General features: G+C 49.7%; 1 protein-coding gene across 1 annotated transcript; it reads left to right on the top strand.

The window, feature by feature from the left end:
• Positions 1–482: 482 nt before the first annotated feature.
• LOC147990631 (uncharacterized) lies at positions 483–9374 on the top strand. Its single transcript, XM_087538325.1, has 2 exons — positions 483–644; positions 8883–9374. Exons 1-2 carry the CDS (start codon positions 483–485, stop codon positions 9372–9374), a joined length of 654 nt encoding a protein of 217 aa, XP_087394451.1.
• Positions 9375–22850: the final 13476 nt, after the last annotated feature.

Genomic DNA, 22850 nt, shown 5'->3' on the forward strand with positions numbered 1-22850 from the left:
GATGGCCTCTTGCGACTCCAGGAATGCCTTGTTGCAATGCTTGAGAGCATCGTCCTCGGCGCGGAGTTTGGCTTGGACTTCCAGGACCGCCTTGTTTAGGTGGGTCGTCCCGCCTCCCCGCGCCCATCCAGCAGGCGCGGTGCTGGTTGCCTCGGTGTCCAGGATGGAGGAGCTCACGGAGCCAACCTCCAGTGGGCGTGGCGCCGAGGCCGCCTTCGCAGGCCGGCGGCACAAGGGTGTGCGGGTCCCGGGAGTCAGGCCTATCACCATCTCATTTCCGGCCGGCGGCACCGGTGGGTCGGCCGGCTGCTTATCTCGTGCCTCTTGAGAAGGTGGTGGTGGGGGCACGATTACATCCGGAATGGCGGCGTCGCCGCCCTCCCTCTCCATGATAGGGTGCTCGTCGCTGGTTCCCCAGTCTGTGCCATGAACTCCGGTGGTGGCGGCACAGAATTCAGGGGGACGACGAACGTCACCGACTGATGGCGCACAGCTTCCTCATCCCGCTTCTTCGCCGCATCGGCGGCCTCTGCTTCCGCCAGCTTCTTCACGGCGGAAGCCTCCGCCTTGTCCACCTCCAACTTCTCCAGGTGGGCGGCCTCCTCGCGCGCCTCCCGCGTGTTCCGCTCCGTCGCCTCCCGGAGGTCGGTGGCCGGATCGATCCACCGCGTGGTGGTGGAGGTCTCCACCGACCCCAAATCAAAAGGAACGAAGTAAAGGAGACTCAGATGAGATCGGCAAGAAAGGAGAAAATACGAAGGAAGTCAGAACTTACGCATAAACCAGCGGCGCCGTCTTCACCACCTTGCCAAAGCGGTAGGCTTTCGCGGCCGCTTAGTTCCGCTTGGTCGCCGCAGCCGAGCCCCTGGGTTTCTTCGGTTTCTTGCCAAACCACAGTTCATATGGTGTCGTCTCAACAGATTTCAATGGTGCCCTATTTAACGTGAATGCATCCGTCTCTAAAGCGTAACCCCAGAACGATAGCGGTAAATCAGTAAGAGACATCATATATCGCACCATATCTAATAAAGTGCGGTTACGACATTCGGACACACCATTACGCTATGGTGTTCCAGGTGGCGTGAGTTGTGAAACCATTCCGCATTGTTTCAAATGAAGACCAAACTCATAACTCAAATATTCACCTCCACGATCAGATCGTAGAAACTTAATTTTCTTGTTATGAGGATTTTCCACTTCACTCTGAAATTCTTTGAACTTTTCAAATGTTTCAGATTTATGTTTCAGCAAGTAGACATACCCATATCTTCTCAAGTCATTTGTGAAGGTTAGAAAATAACGATACCTGCCACGAGCATCAACACTCATTGGACCGCATACATCAGTATGCATTATTTCCAATAAGTCTGTTGCTCGTTCCATTGTTCCGGAGAACAAAGTCTTAGTCATCTTGCCTATGAGGCATGGTTCGCAAGCATCAAGTGATTCATAATTAAGTGATTCCAAAAGCCCATCAGCATGGAGTTTCTTCATGCGCTTTACACCAATATGACCTAAACGACAGTGCCACAAATAAGTTGCACTATCATTATTAAACTTATATCTTTTGGCTTCAATATTATGAATATGTGTATCACTACTATCAAGATTTATTAAAAATAGGCCACTCATCAAGGGTGCATGACCATAAAAGATATTACTCATATAAATAGAACAACCATTATTCTCTGATTTGAATGAATAACCAACTCGCATCAAACAAGATCCAGATATAATGTTCATGCTTAATGTTGTCACCAAATAACAACTATTCGGGTCTAAAACTAATCCCGAAGGTAGATGTAGAGGTAGCGTGCCGACAACGATCACATCGACTTTGGAATCATTTCCCACACGCATCGTCACCTCGTCCTTAGCCAATCTTCACTTAATCCGTAGCCTGTGTTTCGAGTTGAAAATATTAGCAACAGAACCAATATCAAATACCCAGGCACTACTGTGAGCATTAGTAAGGTGCACATCTATAACATGTATATCAAATATACCTTTCACTTTGCCATCCTTCTAATCCACCAAATACTTGGGGCAGTTCCGCTTCCAGTGACTAGTCCCTTTGTAGTAGAAGCACTCAGTCTCTGGCTTAGGTCCAGACTTGGGCTTCTTCATTTGAGCAGCAACTTGCTTGCTGTTCTTCTTGAAGCCCCCCTTCTTCCCTTTGCCCTTCTTCTTGAAACTGGTGGTCTTGTTGACCATCAACACTTGATGCTCTTCTTGATTTCTACCTCCGCAGCCTTTAGCAGCGTGAAGAGCTCAAGAATTGTCTTATCTATCCCTTGCATATTATAGTTCATCATGAAGCTTTTGTAGCTTGGTGGCAGTGATTGAAGAAAATTGTCAATGACACTATCAATCGGAAGATTAACTTCTAGCTAAGTTAAGTGATTGTGGTACCCAAACATTCTGAGTATGTGCTCACTCACAGAACTATTCTCCTCCATTTTGCAGCTGTAGAACTTATTGGAGACTTCATATCTCTCAATCCAGGCATTTGCTTGAAATATTAACTTCAACTCCTGGAACATCTCATATGCTCCATGACATTCAAAACGCCGTTGAAGTCCCGATTCTAAGCCGTAAAGTATGGCACACTAAACTATCAAATAGTCATCATACCGAGCTTGTCAAACATTCATAATGTCTGCACCTGCTCCTGCAAAAGGTCCGTCACCTAGCGGTGCATCAGGAACATAATTCTTCTATGCAGCAATGAGGATAATCCTTAGATCACGGAGCTAGTCCGCATCATTGCTACTAGCATCTTTCAACATAGTTTTCTCTAGGAACATATATAAATAAAACGAGGAAGCTATACGCGAGTAATTGATCTACAACATAGATATGCAAATACTATCAGTACTAAGTTCATGATAAATTTAAGTTCAATTAATCATATTACTTAAGAACTCCCACTTAGATAGACATCCCTCTAATAATCTAAGCGATCACGTGACCCATATGAACTAAACCATGTCCGATCATCACGTGAGATGGAGTAGTTTTCAATGGTGAACATCACTATGTTGATCACATCTTCTATCTGATTCACGCTCGACCTTTTGGTCTCAGTGTTCCGAGGCCATATATGTCGGCGTCCTGGGAACGGGGGTCCCCAGACTTGACTGCCTGTGGTCGACGACGTGGCTCCGTCAGCAGCCCCGTACGGCCCATCTTAACCAGCAAACACTCAAAACCATCGCGAGGGGCCGAGCCTTGTGAGGCAGAAGACGCAAGACCTCCTCGGGGGCAGCCTCACCAGGCTGGCTCGCGAGGGGCAGAGAGATCAAGGCAAGGGACACCTCATGAGCTTCCTGTGATGCAAGCCATGACGACCAAGGCCAGGCGGGCACCAGGCGGGCGCCAGCACACAGTGTCCTTGTTTCCTCTTTGGTGCTAAAGAGGCAGGCACAGGCGAGGAGTCCCAAGACAGCAGGCAAAGGTTTCCATATCGGTGCAATAAGACCAAGAGCTGCAGGACGGCAGGACGGAGGTCACCGTGGAGCCCAGGACGGCGTCACCACCAGAGCCTTTGGCAGGTGAAGACCATATTTTGTCAGGATAGCTTGTACTAGTTGTCCCCCTTCATACTGGCCATTGTGGGATCCCTTCCCGCCTAATATTTGGGAAGAGGACTCGGGCCTCTATTCCACCAAGACCACCACAAAAACTCACCAAGCACAACAGAACCTCTCCTCAGGAGGCTGTTCTTCCCTTGTAACTGTTCATCCTCAGCCCAAGAGGCAATCCACCACACCACACTGGAGTAGGGTATTACACCATATCGATGGCCCGAACCAGTATAAATCTTGTGTCCCTTTATTCTGTGAGATCGACGCGCTGAGCCGTGAGATTGCGGTGAGGGTGTGAGTTAGAGGGAGGGGAGATCTTCGTGCGCACCCCAGTGTTCGAACCTCAGGGGTTTTGCTGGAACCCGAAATATGACAATATCTGCATATGCTAGGCTCGTCAAGTTTAACCCAAGTATTCCGCGTGTGCAAAACTGTCTTGCGCTCGTTGTTTGTGAGCGTAGAGCTTATCATACCCGATCATCATGTGTTGTCTCGGCACGACAAACTGTCGCAATGGTGCATACTCAGGGAGAACACTTATACCTTGAAATTGAGTGAGGGATCATCTTATAATGCTACCACCGTACTAAAAAAAATAAGATGCATAAAGGATAAAAATCACATGCAATCAAATAAGTGATATGATATGGCCATCATCATCTTGTGCCTTTGATCTCCATCTCCAAAGCACCGTCATGATCACCAACGTCACTGGATTGACACCTTGATATCCATCGAAGCATCATTGTCGTCTCGCCAACTATTGCTTCTATGACTATGGCTACCGCTTAGTGATAAAGTAAAGCAATTACATGGTGATTGCATTTCATACAATAAAGCTACAACCATATGGCTCCTGCCAGTTGCCGATAACTATGTTACAAAACATGGTCATCTCATACCACAATTTATATAATCATGTCTTAACCATATCATATCACAGCAAGCCCTGCAAAAACAAGTTAGATGTCCTCTACTTTGTTGTTGTAAGTTTTACGTGGCTGCTACGGGCTTCTAGCAAGAACCGTTCTTACCTACGCATCAAAACCACAATGTGGTATAGTGATTGCTTTTTGATCTTCAGAAAGAACCCTGTTCATTGAATCCGATTCAACTAAAGTTGGGGAAAATGACACCCGCCAGCTGTCGTGGTTCTAACTCTGACAGTGATGTAGGGGGGTATGTATGGAGAGGCTAGATCTTAGCTATGGAGGAGTTGTAAGCACACGAGGATTATGAGTCCAGGCCCTTCTCGGAGGAAGTAACAGCCCTACGTCTTGGTGCCCGGAGGCGGTCGACTGAATTATGTGTGTATGAATAACAGGGGTGCCAACCCTTGATACTAAGGAGGGGGGTGGCTCATATAGAGTTTGCCAGGCCCCTCCAGCCCTCAGTAATGCAACGTTTAAAGTACATTAAGACTGGGGGTTACTGGTAATGCCCCTAATAAAGTGCTATGATGACCATAAAAGCTACTTAATGACCGACCGTTTGCGTGCAGGGTGACTTTAGATCTCCTGGCAGTCGAGTGGTTGGACTTTGGTCGAGTGATTGCTTCATGGTCGAGTGTCTTGAATCTGTCGAGTGGGATACCTCCAAGTCGATTGAAAGGTGACTTCTTCTAGGGATGTCCTTGGGTAGGGTACTTAGGACAGGTCCATGCCCCTATCCTAGGTACATAGCTTCATCATTAGCCCCCGAATGGATCAAGGTTTGAGTGGGGAATGAGTTGGGGATCTTTCCGACTAGTTCTTCATGTTATATGAACGTCTTGTTTTGGATCAATTGTCACGGATGATGTCGTCAACTTCTTTCAGTCGCCTTGATCCATTCTTGGCCTCCTGTCGAGTGAATTTCTTTACTTGTGAAGTTCCGAGTGAAGGTGTGAAAGGGATCTTCTGTTTGACGAGTTGTTCTGCGGCCCGCGGATTTTGCGGGATTTGAATTTCGGGAAGCGCGCGGGACGGGGGCGGCCGCAGTAATCGGATGGGATAGGACGGAAGCTCCTCGATCCCCGCGCCACCTTTTTCGCCACGTACCGCGCGCGCGCCCGTTGCGGGATTTGACAGGATTGCTTGGGCCTACTAGTCAGCCACTCAGAAGCAACCTCTTATAAACTGCCGGCTCGGGACCCCCGAACAGTGCGCCTTCACTTTTCCCCCTCCCTTCACAAGATCCTCCGCCACCTCCGCTCCCACCTTGGTGCCGTAGGTCTGTTCGAGCTCCGCCGGCGACGATGGTGAAGGGGAAGACGTCGGCTCTGGAGCGCGCGAAGAAGGCAGCGGTGCAGGGGAAGGGGAAGAAGTCCGCTTGGGGCGGATCTTCCTCGAGGACTGCTCTGCCCAAGGATTGGATCCAGGGCGACTGGATGCTGTCAGTGATTCGGCAGGATGATCTCGATGATCTGGTCGAGGGGGGATTCATTCCCCACGAATCTGCACGCCTCTCGGGGAAAGAAGTCGAACCCCAGCCTCTTGATGGTGAGTGTGTCCTCCTCGCCACCCATATCGATCGTGGATTCTCTCTGCCTCCTCATCCTTTTTTCCGGAGCTTCTTGAACTTCTTCGGAGCGCAGCTCCATCACTTTACTCCCAATTCTATTGTGTATCTTGCTGCTTTCGTTTCCTTGTGTGAAAACTTCTTGGGTTGCCGTCCCCATTGGGGACTCTTCAAGCACATCTTCACTTGCCGCTCTCAGTCGGTCAAGAAGGCCAAGTCGAGTGACGAACAGACATAGGTGATCCAGCTGTGCGGGGGTCTGGCGATCCAGATGATGGGAAAAAGTTCCTTTCATCTATCACTTTTCCCGAGTCAGTCCGTGGGTGGCAGTCGACTTGGTTTTACTGTAAAGACCAGGTGACCCCAGGACGGTCGACTGGGCTTCCCCCTTTTTCTCTAAATCGAGCACAAAAACCTGCCTCTCTGAAAGTGACGCCGGAGGAAAAGGCGCAAGTCAAGGTGCTGGTCGGTCGAGTGGTTCAGCTTGTCCGCGAGGGCGTGACTGGCATGGACTTGTTGGAAGTCTTCCTTTGGAGGCGCATCCAACTGCTTCAGGCTCGTGACCACCCGATGTGGCTGTACTCGGGTCTCGAAGACACCACTCGGATTCACCCAGAGGAGGTCACTGACAAGATGCTGGAAGGGTGGATGTTGAGTATCATAGGGAACAAGGACAACCCCCGAGGAGCCAGGAGGATTCCTCCACTCGACCAAACATACGAAGTGGACAAGGTCTGACCTTGCGTTTCCGACTGTGATCTTGCTTTCTTTATTTGTTCTTTTTGGATCAGTCGATTGACTTTTGTCTCGTTTGTTGTCCTCTAGGCCACTACTGAGATGTACTCGACACCCAATGGAGCACAGGAGCAGGCCGAGGAAGGAGAGGCGAGTGGAGGCGAAAGTGGAGACTAGGGAGAAGAGTGGGAATCTGACGGCGAAGGAGAGGGGGATGACGACGACTCCAGTGAAGAGGGGGAGGAAGAAGTCGAACCTCCCCGCTCGGAATGGCGATCCAAGCTTATACATGACCCTGCGCGGGAACATGGTAAGGCGACTGTCCCTGTTGGGCAGTCGTCGAAGCGCCCTCGGACCTCATCTCTAGCGCCAACATAAAAAGCTCCCAAGCACCCACGCGCGACGCCGTCCAAGCCGCCTAAGGCTCTGCCCAAGATGAAGATGACTGTCCCCACAATTTCTAGGTAATAGTAGAATTTGTTTTCCTTTGTCGAATGTGACGGACTCTTGGTCGACTCATTGAATAAGCTGACTGACTTTCGAAATTTGCAGTGCTACCACCTCGAAGATCTCCGCCAAGGACGATGATCAAGAGATGGAAGACGCTGTTACCTCCAACCCCGGTACGATTACTGATGCTCTGCTTTTAGTCGACTGACGATTTCTTATAATTCCGGTCGATTGGATTTTTCTTGTGGCTCCTCATGTCATTGACCTCCCTGATGATGACGACGAAGTGCCGCTGAGGGCGCGAAGGAACAGGAGGGCGCCGGCTGGCAAGACCCCACAAACTACTCCGGCGCCTGAGGCCGCAGTCCGGGAGGGTGGTGATACCACTCGGGTTTCTGTGACCTTCGCTGAACCTCTGACGAGTGTCCGACCTTCGACGTCGACTGCAAATCCGCCTTCGCTGTTTGCCACACACCACGTCCCTGAGGACCAAGTGGGTGCCGCTAAAGAGGCTATACGCCAGGCGGGGATCATGATGGAGCAAGTGAAGGTGGTTCGGGAAGCCAGCCAAGCAGCTTATGATGCGAGCTTAGCTCTTCAGAGCAACGTCCAGGTCAGTCGATTCACCGCTTGTTCTGTTAGGATATGCTATCTGAAGAATCTCTTTTCCGAAGATCTTTATATCTGTACGCCCACTGGGTGTGTCTATTAATCTTTTTGACGAGTGGGGGCACGCTAAGTGCACCCAGTGGGTGTAGTCCCCGAGACTACGGTGGATTGCTGGCAGTCGACTGTAGTCTTTATATTTTGTTGCTTTAGCTGAACTTCTTCACTCGGTCTGGTCAGGCCATGTCGAATGGAACTGTACACGGTCGGCTGTGGGCAGTCAATTTTTTTTGGTCGAACCAGTGGGGGCACACTGAGTGCACCCACTGGATGTAGTCCCCGAGACTACTGTCGAATGTTTTTGATTCGGCTGTAGTCTTAGAAACGCCATCACTGTCTCTTGGTTACTCGGAAGCAACTTATCTTGGATGTCTGTCGACTGATTTTTTGCAGAAATCCTGCGAACTTGTGGCTCGCTACACTGAGTTGGAGAACAAACAGATCCAGCTGAACCTTGCCTTGAAGCTTGCTCAGGAGAACTTGCAGAAGGCGAGGGACGAAGCAAAAGGTATGGCTGGTGAGCTTTTGTCGACTGTCCTTTCTTTCTGGCCGTCCTCGATGTTGATCTCACTTGCTGTTTCACAGACAAAATGGAGGAGGCTCTGAAGAAGAAGGATCAAGACCTTGCCGAAGCGCAGAAGGAGGCCCTGAACAAAACGAAGCTTGCTGAAGAAAAGCTGGCTTCAGTCGGTACTCTTGAAATGGAAAACTCCAGGCTGAAAACTGCTCTCGACGCGGCTAATCGAGAGGCCAGCCGTCTGAAGAATGGCAATATAGCTCTGAATGACAAGGCAAGTGAACTGGCGGGGAAGAGGAATGATCTGGAGGCTTATCTCGGTGGACCCGCCAAGAAGCTGTTCGTCATGCTCGAGGGTAATTACTCCGGCCCGACTGACTTGCAGTTACCAAATCTGCGTAGAGCCACTGACTTATCCTTGAATTGTGTTTACAGAATTCTGCCAGAACTTCGAAGAGGAGACCAGTCGAGTGGAGACAGACTTGGACCCCATCAATTCTCCAGTGAAGGACGAGGCTGCTATGAACGTGCTCCGACTGGAATCTCGTGTTGCCGGCGTTGTTGACTATCTTGCTCGGTTGAAGGTTGCGATGTCACGGATCGACACGTCGCTCTGGCCTAGGAAGACACTTCAGAATGACCTCGAGTCCCTGATGACTCGACTGAATGAAGTCCCAGGTCGAGTGGCGGAATGGAAGAAATCTTCTGCTAGATGTGGCGCTGACGTCGCTCTGTCTCTGGTCCGCGTCCACTGCAAGGAGGCGCGAGAAGAAAAGTTGGCCGCCATCCAAGTTGCCAATACCAGGAAGCACAACTTTCAAGACTTCATGGAGACTTTCATTGCTGCTACCACTCGCATTGCAGACGGGGTCGACTTGGACGAGTTCGTCGCCCCTTCCAGTCCTCCGCATGAGGAATAAAAACTTTTATGCTTCACTTTAAATTTTCCTTGGAATGCCGAGTGGATTTTGTAACCGCTAAACTCTGTCGAGCTGGAGGCTCGAGTACTTTGATCTGCGGTCTAGAACCTTTGGATCTTATCTGAACTTGATTTATCATTGAATATCTTCATGAATTATCTGTCGAGTGGAACTTGTTCTTCACTCGAAATAACTTTGTATTTGTGGTGCAACTCCGAAGGAGAAGGTAGCAGTCGATTTGCACCTCGTCGTCCTTGCAGATTGGGATGTGTTCCGTACTTAGGAGAGCACTGGGCTGCAGCTAAGCCTCCGAGTGGAAGGTCTCCTCTCCACTCGGTAGGATTTTAAAAACTTAGGCGAGTACTGGACTGTAGCTAAGCCCCCGAGTGGGAGGTCTGCTCTCCACTCGGTAGGATTTTTTCAAACTTAGGCGAGTACTGGACTGCAGCTAAGCCCCCCGAGTGGGAGGTCTGCTCTCCACTCGGTAGGGTTTTTTGAAACTTAGGCGAGTACTGGACTGCAGCTAAGCCCCTGAGTGGGAGGTCTGCTCTCCACTCGGTAGGGTTTTTTCAAACTTAGGCGAGTACTGGACTGCAGCTAAGCCCCCCGAGTGGGAGGTCTGCTCACCACTCGGTAGGATTTTTAAATACTTAGGCGAGCACTGGGCTGCAGCTAAGCCTCCGAGTGGGAGGTTTGCTCACCACTCGGTAGTATTTTTAAACACTTAGGCGAGCACTAGGCTGCAGGTAAGCCTCCGAGTGGGAGTCTGGCTCACCACTCGGTAGGATTTTTAAACACTTAGGCGAGCACTGGGCTGCAGCTAAGCCTCCGAGTGGGAGGTTTGCTCTCCACTCGGTAGGATTTTTAAACACTTAGGCGAGCACTGGGCTGCAGCTAAGCCTCCGAGTGGGAGTTTGGCTCACCACTCGGTAGGATTTTTAAACACTTAGGCGAGCACTGGGCTGCAGCTAAGCATCCGAGTGGGAGTCTGGCTCACCACTCGGTAGGATTTTTAAACACTTAAGCGAGCACTGGGCTGCAGCTAAGCATCCGAGTGGGAGTCTGGCTCACCACTCGGTAGGATTTTTAAACACTTAAGCGAGCACTGGGCTGCAGCTAAGCCTCCGAGTGGGAGGTTTGCTCTCCACTCGGTAGGATTTTTAAACACTTAGGCGAGCACTGGGCTGCAGCTAAGCCACCGAGTGGGAGGTTTGCTCTCCACTCGGTAGGATTTTTAAACACTTAGGCGAGCACTGGGCTGCAGCTAAGCCTCCGAGTGGGAGTCTGGCTCGCCACTCGGTAGGATTTTTAAACACTTTGGCGAGCACTGGGCTGCAGCTAAGCCTCCGAGTGGGAGTCTGGCTCACCACTCGGTAGGATTTTTAAACACTTAGGCGAGCACTGAGCTGCAGCTAAGCCTCCGAGTGGGAGTCTGGCTCGCCACTTGGTAGGATTTTTTTTACAAACTTAGGCGAAACGGATTCGCAGCTAAGCCACCCACTGGGGGATTTCACACGCAAACAAAAGCAACAACAATTATAGGAAAATTTGTAACACTCTTGTCTTTGATAAATAGACTACAAAAGTTTTTCTTATTACATCTCATCCGAGTGAGAATTCAAGTGTGAAAGGGGCGGAGCAGTACTGCATTCCAAGCTCGTGGCTCATCGATCTGGCGACCGACATTGTAAAGGTGATACACTCCATTATGGAGGACTCTGGTGACGATGAAGGGACCTTCCCAAGTAGGAGCGAGCTTGTGTGGTTTCTGTTGATCCACTCGGAGGACCAAATCTCCTTCTTGGAAGGCTCGACTCTTCACATTTCTGGCATGGAATCGACGCAAGTCTTGCTGATAAATGGTCGATCGGATCATAGCCATTTCTCTTTCTTCTTCCAGGAGGTCGACTGCGTCTTGCCGGGCTTGTTCTGCTTCATCTTCGGTATAAAGCTCGACTCGGGGTGCATTGTGAAGTAGATCACTCGGTAGGACTGCTTCCGCTCCGTAAACCAGAAAGAACGGAGTTCTTCCAGTCGACCGATTCGGGGTAGTCCTCAATCCCCACAGAACCGACGGAAGCTCGTCGACCCAAGCGCCTGCTGCGTGCTTGAGATCACGCATCAGCCAAGGCTTTAGTCCTTTGAGAATCAGACCATTTGCCCTTTCTGCTTGTCCATTCGACTGGGGGTGGGCGACCGATGCGTAGTCGACTCGTGTGCCTTGAGAGGCGCAAAAAGCTCTGAACTTGTCTGAATCAAAGTTTGACCCATTGTCGATGATGACGCTATGCGGGACTCCATATCTGAATGTTAACTCTCTGACGAAACTGATAGTAATGCAAGCATCAAGATTCTTGATAGGCTTAGCTTCAATCCATTTGGTAAACTTGTCGACTGCCACAAGCACATGTGTGAAACCGCTCCTGCCTGTTCTCAATTGGCCAACCATGTCCAGTCCCCAAACAGCGAAGGGCCAGACGAGTGGAATGGTCTTCAGGGCTGATGCAGGCTTGTGCAACATGTTGGAGTCGAACTGGCACCCTTCACACTTGTCGACTATCTCTTTTGCCATTTCATTCGCTCTTGGCCAGTAAAATCCCGCTCGGTATGCTTTAGCCACAATGGTCCGAGAGGACGCATGATGACCACAGGTCCCCGAGTGGATATCATCAAGGATTATGTGACCTTCTTCCGGTGTTATACACTTCTGACCGACTCCAGTCGCGCTTTCTCTATACAACTATCCCTTTATGACTGTAAAGGCTTTGGATCGATGGACGATCTGTCGAGCCTCTTCTTCGTCCTCCGGGAGTTCCTTTATCAAGATATACGCGATGTACGGTATCGTCCAGTCAGGGGTGATTGCCAAAACTTCCATGATTAGGTCGACCACTGCCGGAATTTCAACTTCAGTCGGATCTGTGGCACTCTTTGGCTGCGGGGCTTCATCTGTAAAAGGATCTTCTTGGAATAATGGCGAGTGGATGTGTTCCAAAAACACATTGCTGGGGATGGCTTCTCTCTTGGAGCCTATCTTTGCCAAATCATCAGCCGCTTGATTTTTCAGTCGGGAGATGTGATGAAGCTCTAACCCCTCGAATTTCTTCTCTAACTTTCTCACTGCATTGTAATAACCAGTCATAGCTGGACTTCTGACGTCCCATTGTTTCATCACCTGATTAACCACCAAATCTGAGTCGCCATAGACCATGAGGCGACGGACGCCAAGTGAAATGGCCATGCGCAACCCATACAAAAGTGCTTCATATTCTGCTTCATTATTGGAGGAATCGAAGTGAATCTGGAGAACATATCTGAGCTTATCTCCTCGGGGGGAAACCAATACTACCCCAGCACCGGAACCATTCAGCATCTTAGATCCATCGAAGAACATGGTCCAGTGCTCCGAGTGAACTTGAGTCGGAAGTTGCTGTTCGATCCACTCAGCGACGAAATCTGCAATTGCTTGGGACTTGATAGCTTTCTTTGCCTCAAACTTGATATCTAGGGGAAGAAGTTCAATCGCCCATTTGGCCACTCGACCAGTTGCATCTCTGTTGTGCAAAATCTCTGATAGTGGAGCGTCGCTGACGACTGTAATGGAATGATGAGAGAAGTAATGTCCAACCTTCTTCGTGGTCATATAAATCCCATATACAAGCTTCTGGTAATGAGGATATCTTTGCTTTGAAGGAGTCAAAACTTCAGAAACATAATATACTGGGCGCTGAACTTTGAAGGCCTTTCCTTCTTCTTCCTGCTCGACCGTAAGTACTGTACTGACAACTTGTCCTGTGGCTGCAATGTAAATCAGCAAAGGCTCCTTGCCGATTGGGGCAGCAAGCACCGGCTGGGTGGAGAGCAGAGCTTTGAGCTCTGTAAACGCTGCATCAGCTTCTGGAGTCCACTCAAACTTGTCGGACTTCTTCATCAGTCGGTAAAGAGGCAATGCCTTTTCACCGAGGCGAGAGATGAATCGACTTAAAGCGGCCAAGCATCCTGTAAGCTTCTGGACGTCATGCACACGCACAGGACGTTTCATCCGGAGTATAGTACCAATTTTTTCAGGATTGGCGTCGATTCCCCGTTCGGAAATGAGAAAACCGAGTAACTTCCCACCTGGAACTCCGAACGTGCACTTTGACGGATTGAGCTTGATATCATACCTCCTGAGGTTGGCAAAGGTTTCAGCAAGGTCAGTCAGCAGGTCGGAACCCTTCCATGACTTGACCACAATATCATCCATGTATGCCTCCACATTCCGACTGATTTGAGTGAGCAAACACTTCTGAATCATCCTCATGAATGTGGCTCCGGCATTCTTGAGGCCGAACGGCATGGTGACATAACAGAAGCACCCGAATGGAGTGATGAAAGCTGTTTTGATCTCGTCGGGCCCATACAGACGGATCTGATGGTACCCGGAATAGGTGTCTAGGAAAGACAAACGCTCACTTCCCGCAGTCGAGTCGACTATCTGGTCGATGCGGGGGAGAGGAAAATGATCTTTCGGGCAGGCCCGATTGATATGCTTGGAATCAATGCACATGTGAAGTGACTTGTCCTTCTTGGGGACCATGACAACATTGGCGAGCCACTCGGAGTGGTAAATTTCTGGGATGAACTCCGCTGCTAAGAGCCGAGCCACCTCCTCGCCAATGGCCTTCCTCTTCTGGACGGCGGACCGTTGAAGATGTTCTTTCACAGGTTTAAATTTCGGGTCGACTCGTAGATGGTGCTCAGCCAGCCCCCTGGGAACTCCAGGCATGTCAGCAGGCTTCCATGCGAAGATGTCCCAGTTCTCACGGAGGAACTGGATGAGCGCTTCTTCCTATTTGGAGTCGACCGTCGTTGAGATGTGAGTCGGAGCAGCGTTTGGATCGGTCGGGTGAATGTGAACTGCCTTCGTTTCACCGGACGACTGAAAAGCTGATTCTGAAGTAGGCTTCTTAGCTCGTAGCAACTCACTCGGATCTGCAGTCTTCTGATACTCTTGCAGCTCGACCTCCGCCATCAGAGCGTCAGCAATCTTTGAGCCTTTCTGAAAACACTCTTCTGCTTTCTTCCGATTGCCTGTAACAGTGATCACACCTTTGGGACCAGGCATCTTCAATTTGAGATACACATAACATGGTCGAGCCATGAAGCGTGCATAAGCTGGCCTGCCCAAAATAGCGTTATAAGCACTTTGGAAATCCACAACTTCGAATGTCAACTTTTCCTTGCGGTAATTCTTGGAATCACCGAAAACCACATCAAGAGCAATTTGGCCGAGAGACTCGGCTTTCTTCCCAGGAATGACTCCATGGAAACTCATGTTACTGGTGCTGAGCCTGGACATCGGAATGCCCATCCCTTTCAATGTTTCTGCGTACAGTATGTTCAAACCGCTGCCTCCATCCATCAGGACTTTGGTCAGTCGAGTGCCTTCGACAACTGGGTCGACCACCAGAGCTTGCCTCCCAGGGGTGGCAATGTGCGTAGGGTGATCAGACTGGTCGAATGTGATGGCAGTCTGGGACCACTTCAAATAATTGGGTGTTGCCGGAGCAACCATATTTACCTCACGGTTAATAACCTTCACTCGACTTTTTCTCTCAACATCAGCAAAAATCATCAGGGTGGAATTGACTTGGGGGTACCCATCGTCACTATCTTCCTTGTCCTCAACTTTGTCCGACTCCTTTTCCTTATCTTTGGACTGCTTGCCCTGAAACTGCTGGATCAGAAGCCGACACTGTTGACTGGTATGCTTTGGGTAAATGAGTTTACCCTCTTCATCTTTCTTGGTGTGGATGTGACACGGTAGATCCAAAACATCATTTCCATCTTGGTCTTTAACTTTCTTGGGGTTCCAAGGTCCTTTGGGTTTTCCCTTAAATTTTCCCTGGGTTACGGCCAGGGCCTCCCCAGGAGCGGCTGGCTCGGCTTTCCGCTTCTGTTTCCGACTGGAATTTCCTCCGGTTTCTTGGGCGACTGCTTTATGCTTGCCACTCCGGAGTCGATCCTCATCTTCACCATTAGCGTATTTGGTGGCAATCTCCATCATTCGATTCAGAGACATCTCTCTGGTTCGACCGAACTTCAGATTCAATTCTCTATACTTAACGCCTTCTTTAAAGGCACAAACTGCTTGATGATCTGGTACATTTTCAACTGTGTGATGCAATGTGATCCACCTCTGGATGTAATCCCTCAGAGTTTCATTCGGTTTCTGCACGCAAGACTGCAATTCCGTAAGGCCTGCAGGTCGCTTGCATGTTCCTTCAAATGTGGTGACAAACACTCGGGAGAGATCCTCCCAAGTGTAAATGCTGCTGGGTGCTAACTGATTCAGCCACGCTCTGACCGAGCCTTCTAACATGAGAGGCAGGTGCTTCATGGCTACCTCATCGTTCCCACCACCAATCTGGACAGCCACTCGGTAATCTTCGAGCCAAGTATCAGGCTTGGACTCACCGGTGAACTTACTAACTCCAGTCGCCAACCTGAAGTTGGGAGGAATTACAGCGGCTCTGATGGCTCGACTGAAACACTCCGGCCCTGAAACATGTACTCTGCTACTGGTAGGCGCATCTCTGTCGTGGCCTTCTCGGTGAGCTCTATTCCTATCGACCAAACCTTGAACGAGAATGGATCTCGCATCAAAGCCTGGTTCCCTGGGGTCGACTGGAATTCTCCGCTCAACACTATGAGGGTGTCCATCCACCTGCTGTCGACGCACATATGATCCACTCCTCGGGGGAGGGGTTGGCACTCGACGTCGATCATCACGATCAAATCGGTGATCATACTGCTCATTCCTTCTATACTGATCACGCCGGTCTCCACGTCCCTCACGCCTCGGAGGCGATCTTGGGCTGTGAGCTGATTGGACTATATCGACTGCAATGGATCGACTGCGGATCCTGTTCCGCGACTGAGAAACAGCGGAATTCTGGTCTCCCGCTGCCCGGAGCAACGCTCTGATTTGCAACAAGCCTCTGCCAGCCTCTGACTGGGAGGGCTGAATCGACTCTGCTATACGGGCCGCAACCGCCAAATTCTGAATTGGAGTACGATATACCTGCGGGGGCGGAAAGAGTTGACGTCGACTGGATTCTAGAGCACGTTGACGCGCTCGCCCGTCGAGTATTCGCTGGAGATTCTCCAGTCGAGTGCGCTCGGCCAAGTTAGACAAGCGCACGTCCTCCAAGGCTCGGGCCTCGGGGGTTTCTCCAACGATAGGAGTGTGGAGTGCATCCATGTTCCGGCGGCGAAGTCCCTCCCGCTGCAACGACGTGAGAGGCTCGCGGAGATACTACTCGTGAGGACGCGACGGGTCGCCCCCATCCGCGCCTCCATCAGCGCAAGGGAAACCGGGAGGACTGTGTGGCCCATCAATCACCAGAACCTCTGCAGCTGGGTCACTGCTGTCGCATTCAGATGCGGTCTCTGCGGAGCCAGTCGACAGGTCGAATAGGCCGTAGAGGGATTCATCGGGCTCGATTGCCGCGACTTGTGGGGTGGGCGACTGGCGGGCCACCGCATGCCTCACCCACCTCTGAAGCCTCGACCGACCGGAGCACTTGCACCAGCGAGAAATAGGGTGGGGAGATGTCACGGGAGCTAACCGATACTGGGTCGACGGCTGCCGCAGGAGGACACCACGGACGCATGCGTGAAAGTGCGTCGCCCCGCGGACGGGGAGTGCGTCGACGTCGAGTGGAGCCTCCTGAAGCCAAGCGGAGTCGTCGGCGATGAACGTGAGCGCGCCGAGACGGATCTCGCGGCCCTCCACCAGAGCTCCGCTCGAAACCATGATCAAGGAGATCGGAAAAAATCGCAACTTCTCAAACTAGGCGCTAAGACTCCTGCCCCACGGTGGGCGCCAACTGTCGTGGTTCTAACTCTGACAGTGATGTAGGGGGATATGTATGGAGAGGTTAGATCTTAGCTATGGAGGAGTTGTAAGCACACGAGGATTACGAGTTCAGGCCCTTCTCGGAGGAAGTAACAGCCCTACGTCTCGGTGCCCGGAGGCGGTCGACCGAATTATGTGTGTATGAATAACAGGGGTGCCAACCCTTGATACTGAGGAGGGAGGTGGCTTATATAGAGTTCGCCAGGCCCCTCCAGCCCTCAGTAATGCAAGGTTTAAAGTTCATTAAGACTGGGGGTTACTGGTAACGCCCCTAAGAAAGTGCTATGATGACCATAAAAGCTACTTAATGACCGACCATTTGCATGCAGGGTGACTTTAGATCTCCTGGCAGTCGAGTGGTTGGACTTTGGTCGAGTGATTGCTTTGTGGTCGAGTGTCTTGAATCTGTTGAGTGGGATACCTCCAAGTCGATTGAAAGGCGACTTCTTCTAGGGATGTCCTTGGGTAGGGTACTTAGGACAGGTCCATGCCCCTATCCTAGGTACATAGCTTCATCACCAGCCACCTATGTGCAAAGCATGTCGGTACAACCATTCTCATGAACGCGGTCATGTAATGTCGGTCTGGGCCGCTTCATCCAACAATACCACAGAATCAAGAAACAACTAGTGACAACAAGTAGTATGTATATACCCACACCCACAACTCCTTTGTGTTCTACTCGTGCATATAATATCTACTCATAGACCTGGCTCTAATGCCACTGTTGGGGAACATAGTATTTCAAAATTTTACTACGATCACGAAAGATCTATCTAGAAGAAGCATAAAAACGAGCAGGGACAGTGTGTCCACATACCCTCGTAGACCTAAAGCGGAAGCTTTTAGTAACACGGTTGATGTAGTCGAACGTCTATGCGATCCAACCGATCCAAGTACCGAATGCACGGCACCTCCGCGATCTGCACACGTTCAGCTTGGTAACGTCCCTCGAACTCTTGATCCAGTTGAGGCCGAGGGAGAGTTTCATCATCACGATGGCGTTGTGATGGTGATGATGAAGTTACCGACACATTGCTTCGCCTAAGCATTACGACAATATGACCGAGGTGGAAAACTGTGGAGGGGCGCACCATACACGACTAAGACAACTATTGTAGTCTATGAGGTGCCCCCTCCCCCATATATAAAGGAGTGTAGGAGGGGAGGACCGGCCTCCTATGGCACGCCCCAAGGGGGGATTCCTACTCCTAGTAGGAGTAGGTTTCCCCCCTTCCCTAGTTGGAGTAGGAGAAGAAGAGGGAGAGGGAGAGAAGGAAAGGGGGGCCGGCCCCCTTCCCAATTCGGATTCGGCTTGGGGGCGCGCGCCTCCCACTTGGCTGCCTCCTCCTCTCTCCCACCATGGCCCATTAAGGCCCATTTACTCCCCGAGGGGTTCCGGTAACCTCCTGGTACTCCGGAAAATGCCCGAACATTCTGAAACCTTTCTGGTGTCCAAACATAGCCTTCCAATATATCAATCTTTATGTCTCGACCATTTCGAGACTCCTCGTCATGTCCATGATCACATCCGGGACTCCGAACTATCTTCGGTACATGAAATCACATAACTCATAATACATATCATCATCGAACGTTAAGCGTGCGGACCCTACGGGTTCGAGAAATATGTAGACATGACTCCGGTCAATAACCAAGAGCGGAACCTGGATGATCATATTGGCTCCTACATATTCTTCGAAGATCTTTATCGGTTAAACCGCATAACAACATACATTGTTCCCTTTGTCGTCGGTATGTTACTTGCCCGAGATACGATCGTCGGTATCCTCATACCTAGTTCAATCTCGTTACCGGTAAGTCTCTTTACTCGTTCCATAATGCATCATCCCCTAACTAACTAATTAGTCACATTGCTTGCAAGGATTATAGTGATGTGCTTTACCGAGAGGGCCCAGAGATACCTCTCCGACAATCGGAGTAACAAATCCTAATCTCGATCTATGCCAACTCAACAAACACCATTGGAGACTCCTCTAGAGCATCTTTATAATCACCCAGTTACGTTGTGATGTTTGATAGCACACTAAGTGTTCCTCCGGTATTCGGGAGTTGCATAATCTCATAGTCATAGGAACATGTATAAGTGATGAAGAAAGCAATAGCAATAAACAAAACGATCATAGTGCTAAGCTAACGGATGGGTTAGTCCATCACATCATTCTCTAATGATGTGATCCCGTTCATCAAATGACAACACATGTCCATGGCTAGGAAACTTAACCATCTTTGATTAATGAGCTAGTTAAGTGGAGGCATACTAGGGACACTCTCTTTGTTTATGTATTCACACATGTACTAAGTTTCCGGTTAATACAATTCTAGCATGAATAATAAACATTTATCATGATATAAGGAAATATAAATAACAACTTTATTATTGCCTCTAGGGCATATTTCCTTCACCTCCATCTCAACCCACGCCTTGCTATCCCAAAATTACAATGCGCGAAAACTCCCACCTCCTACGAAATCCCAACACGCGAATTGCCCGTGATACCCCTGAACCGAAAGAACCTCCTAGCTCCAACCGGTGGGGTTACTTTCGTAACTTACCCCACATTTCGGCCAAGCGTGTCCCAAAGCCATGGTTCCCCACTCCCATCCCATCAGCCACCCATTCGTACACCGAGGACGCGAAATCCCGTGAAGCCCCACTCCCTCCTCCGTCCGCCACCCAGCCAGAGGCTCTTCCCCAATGACGTCGTCCACAGCAACACCTCGATGTCCCTCATCCCCTGTACCAGATGAGGATCTCTCGTCAATCTCGTCGTCTCTCCGGTTCAGCCACCCCGTCCTCCACCTCTAATGAGCTGCCCCAACGTTTCCTCGGATGAAGCTGAGGCCTAATCAGTGCCACCAAAGAGGTTGTACACTAATAGCCGCATTTTCTTCTTGATTCGATCTCACGGTGCTACCGGCGCTTGGTCCCGAGCCAACATGGTGCGGCTCCATCCACGGCAGCATCACCCGCCACTTCCTCCATGACATCGCTCCCTCGGCGGCGATGTCCACATCAGTAGGAGATGCTGCTGCTTTAGCTATCGCTCGCGTTGCTGCTCTACTCTTGCTCTTGGTCCCCTGCCAGGTCTGCTCTTGCTCTTGCTTGCGCTGCTGCTCTCGCTCTTGCTCTTTCTCTTGCACTACAAAAAAGTACACTTCTATGATGATATGTGTTTGTCACAGTAGGTCATGTTTTCTATCATGCATTTACATCCATGACAAATTAATGATAGAATCAAGATAGTCATACCTGTGCTGTCGTAGAAGTGTTCCATGACATTACCAAAATTATCATCACGGAAGTGTCCACTTCCATGACGATAAATCACACGTCACAGAAGTGCTTTCGTCAAGGGTGACCGACACGTGGAATCCACCGTAACGGAAGACCGTTAAGCTATTGGGTCGGGTTTTGGATCCCATAACCCGTTAATAGCCCCGACCAATGGGGATTTTCCACGTGTAAAATCATCATTGGCTGGAGGAAACACGTGTCGGCTCACCGTTGGGATAGATGTCATCCACTCATTGGACCCAAAGCTCCTATGATACATTGACACGTGGCACAGCCCAACAGAGGCCCATTCCTGTGAAAAGGCGGCCCATTTGACTTGGTCAAAAGGTGGCGGGCAGGCCCATGGCAAGCCTGTTAACGACCTATTCGCATATAGCCCATTTACAACCCTCTAACCCAGGGCCCGTTTACGGCCTATCCGAATAAGGCCTAGTAGCGTCATCTGGGCCGTCCAATATAATTCCAGCCCGTTTTAACTTCTAGCCCATGTATGGCCCATGACGTCTTTCGGCCCGTATGAGGCCCTTATTAATCTCGGCCCATTAACGGCCCGTGGTAAAACTGGCCCGTAATGAACAGCGTATCACTTTATACCCATTAACGGCACGTGATGAAATTGGCCCGTAATGAACCGTGTATCACTTTATACCCATTAACGGCTCATTATTCCATTGGGCCATTTCCAGCCCATGTTATCTTTCGGCCTTCTCGGGGCCCATTTATTCTTGGGCCCATTTCCACATTCGTTTACTTATGGCCCGTTACTGTCATTTTCTGCTTGTGGGCCAAATTCAGCCCGTGGTTACAGTCGGCCCATTTGTGGCCCGTTAATACGTTGGGCCGTTTTCATAGCATCATCAAAATACGACCGATTAATGACGACCCGTTATTGTCGGCCCATGAACAGACGATTTCAACTCTAGCCCATTTACGGCCATAATGCGGTGATGAGGACATGACTACCTTGGATACGACCAAAAATATTGCATACATGCATATTTGTCAGGTGATTTCTAATGCAAACTATTCAATAATCTATTTATGTTATCTAGAACAAAAATACTTCACACACTTTTGTGTTTTGTCTAATTGCAGGTGTATGGGACATTTGTACAATCCACATATGAAGATAAGGGAAAAAAAGAAGTTTAGGTTGTGTTCAAAAAGTCCTTCTCACGTCACTTTTGGGCCAAGAGAAGATAGAGTCCAAGTCTCTCACGTTCTGGATTCAGATTCGGACTGCACAGACATACCTGACTCAAAACGCCAACAAATTTTTCATACGGACTCCGAATTGGGTGATTCTTTTTCTGTTGGAAACTAGATTTCGTGCTATTTCCAACCCAACTGGATTCACCTTCAAATTCGTCCGGAGCGTTGAGTTACGGACGAAACAATCTGACGTTGCAGCAGAATCCGAGTCAAACTACAAGTTCAAAGGTGTTGCATCACCTCCACTTGGGCCCATGAGCCTTGTACGACCTAGGGTTAGTTTTAGGCTGCCTTGGGACGTCCTCCCACCTCCTTGGCCACCACCCCTTGCTCCTATATAAGTAGATCCATCTAGTAGCTTTTTCCTTGGGATTTGTTTAGTTAAAAGTTAGCCATTGCAACTTCGTGTATTTCGTGTGTGTCCAACGACCAGACCAAGACCGCTTCCGGATCCCCACCATTATCAATACTTCATATATATTTGCAATATTCAGATTGCTTTATCATATTCTTGCTCGTTCTTCGATTGCTTGCAGGAATAGACCTTCGTGGTCAGGCTGACCGTGCTTCCAGCATCGTCAGTAACCTCAGGAGATTGGTTTAGCGATTGCTAAGGCGCAACGTCATGCACGTTTGTAGTCGGATCGTCAAAGTCATCTCCACCAAATCGTATTTATAATCTCATCGAAAGATCGGGACCCTCGCCTCTATCAAGATGAATAGATCTAACTCTTTTTTGTGGCTTTTTCTTGGACAATAGGTAAGAAAATAAATCTAATCTAGGAAAACTGGAAATTCTCACCGAGCAACCTGAAAACTGATACCACTTGATAGAGGCGAGGGTCCCGATCTTTCGATGAGATGATAAATATCGATTTGGTGGAGACGACTTTGGCGATCCGACTACAAACGTGCACGACGTTGCGCCTTAGCAATCGCTAAACCAATCTCCTGAGGTTACTGACGATGCTGGAAGCACGGTCAGCCTGACCACGAAGGTCTATTCCTGCAAGCAATCGAAGAACAAGCAAGAATATGATAA

This window comes from Triticum urartu, chromosome 1A (assembly GCF_056163025.1).
Source record: "Triticum urartu cultivar PI428250 chromosome 1A, HENAU_Tu73, whole genome shotgun sequence".
NCBI classification, from domain to species: Eukaryota; Viridiplantae; Streptophyta; class Magnoliopsida; order Poales; family Poaceae; genus Triticum; species Triticum urartu.

What these genes read in the sequence shown, in the direction of transcription:
- LOC147990631 (XM_087538325.1), top strand. Translation starts at nt 483, where the DNA reads ATGGCGCACAGCTTCCTCATCCCGCTTCTTCGCCGCATCGGCGGCCTC. An exon ending in CGCTCCGTCGCCTCCCGGAG is followed by an intron (nt 645 to 8,882) that starts GTCGGTGGCCGG and finishes CCTTGAATTGTG; the next exon opens with TTTACAGAATTCTGCCAGAA.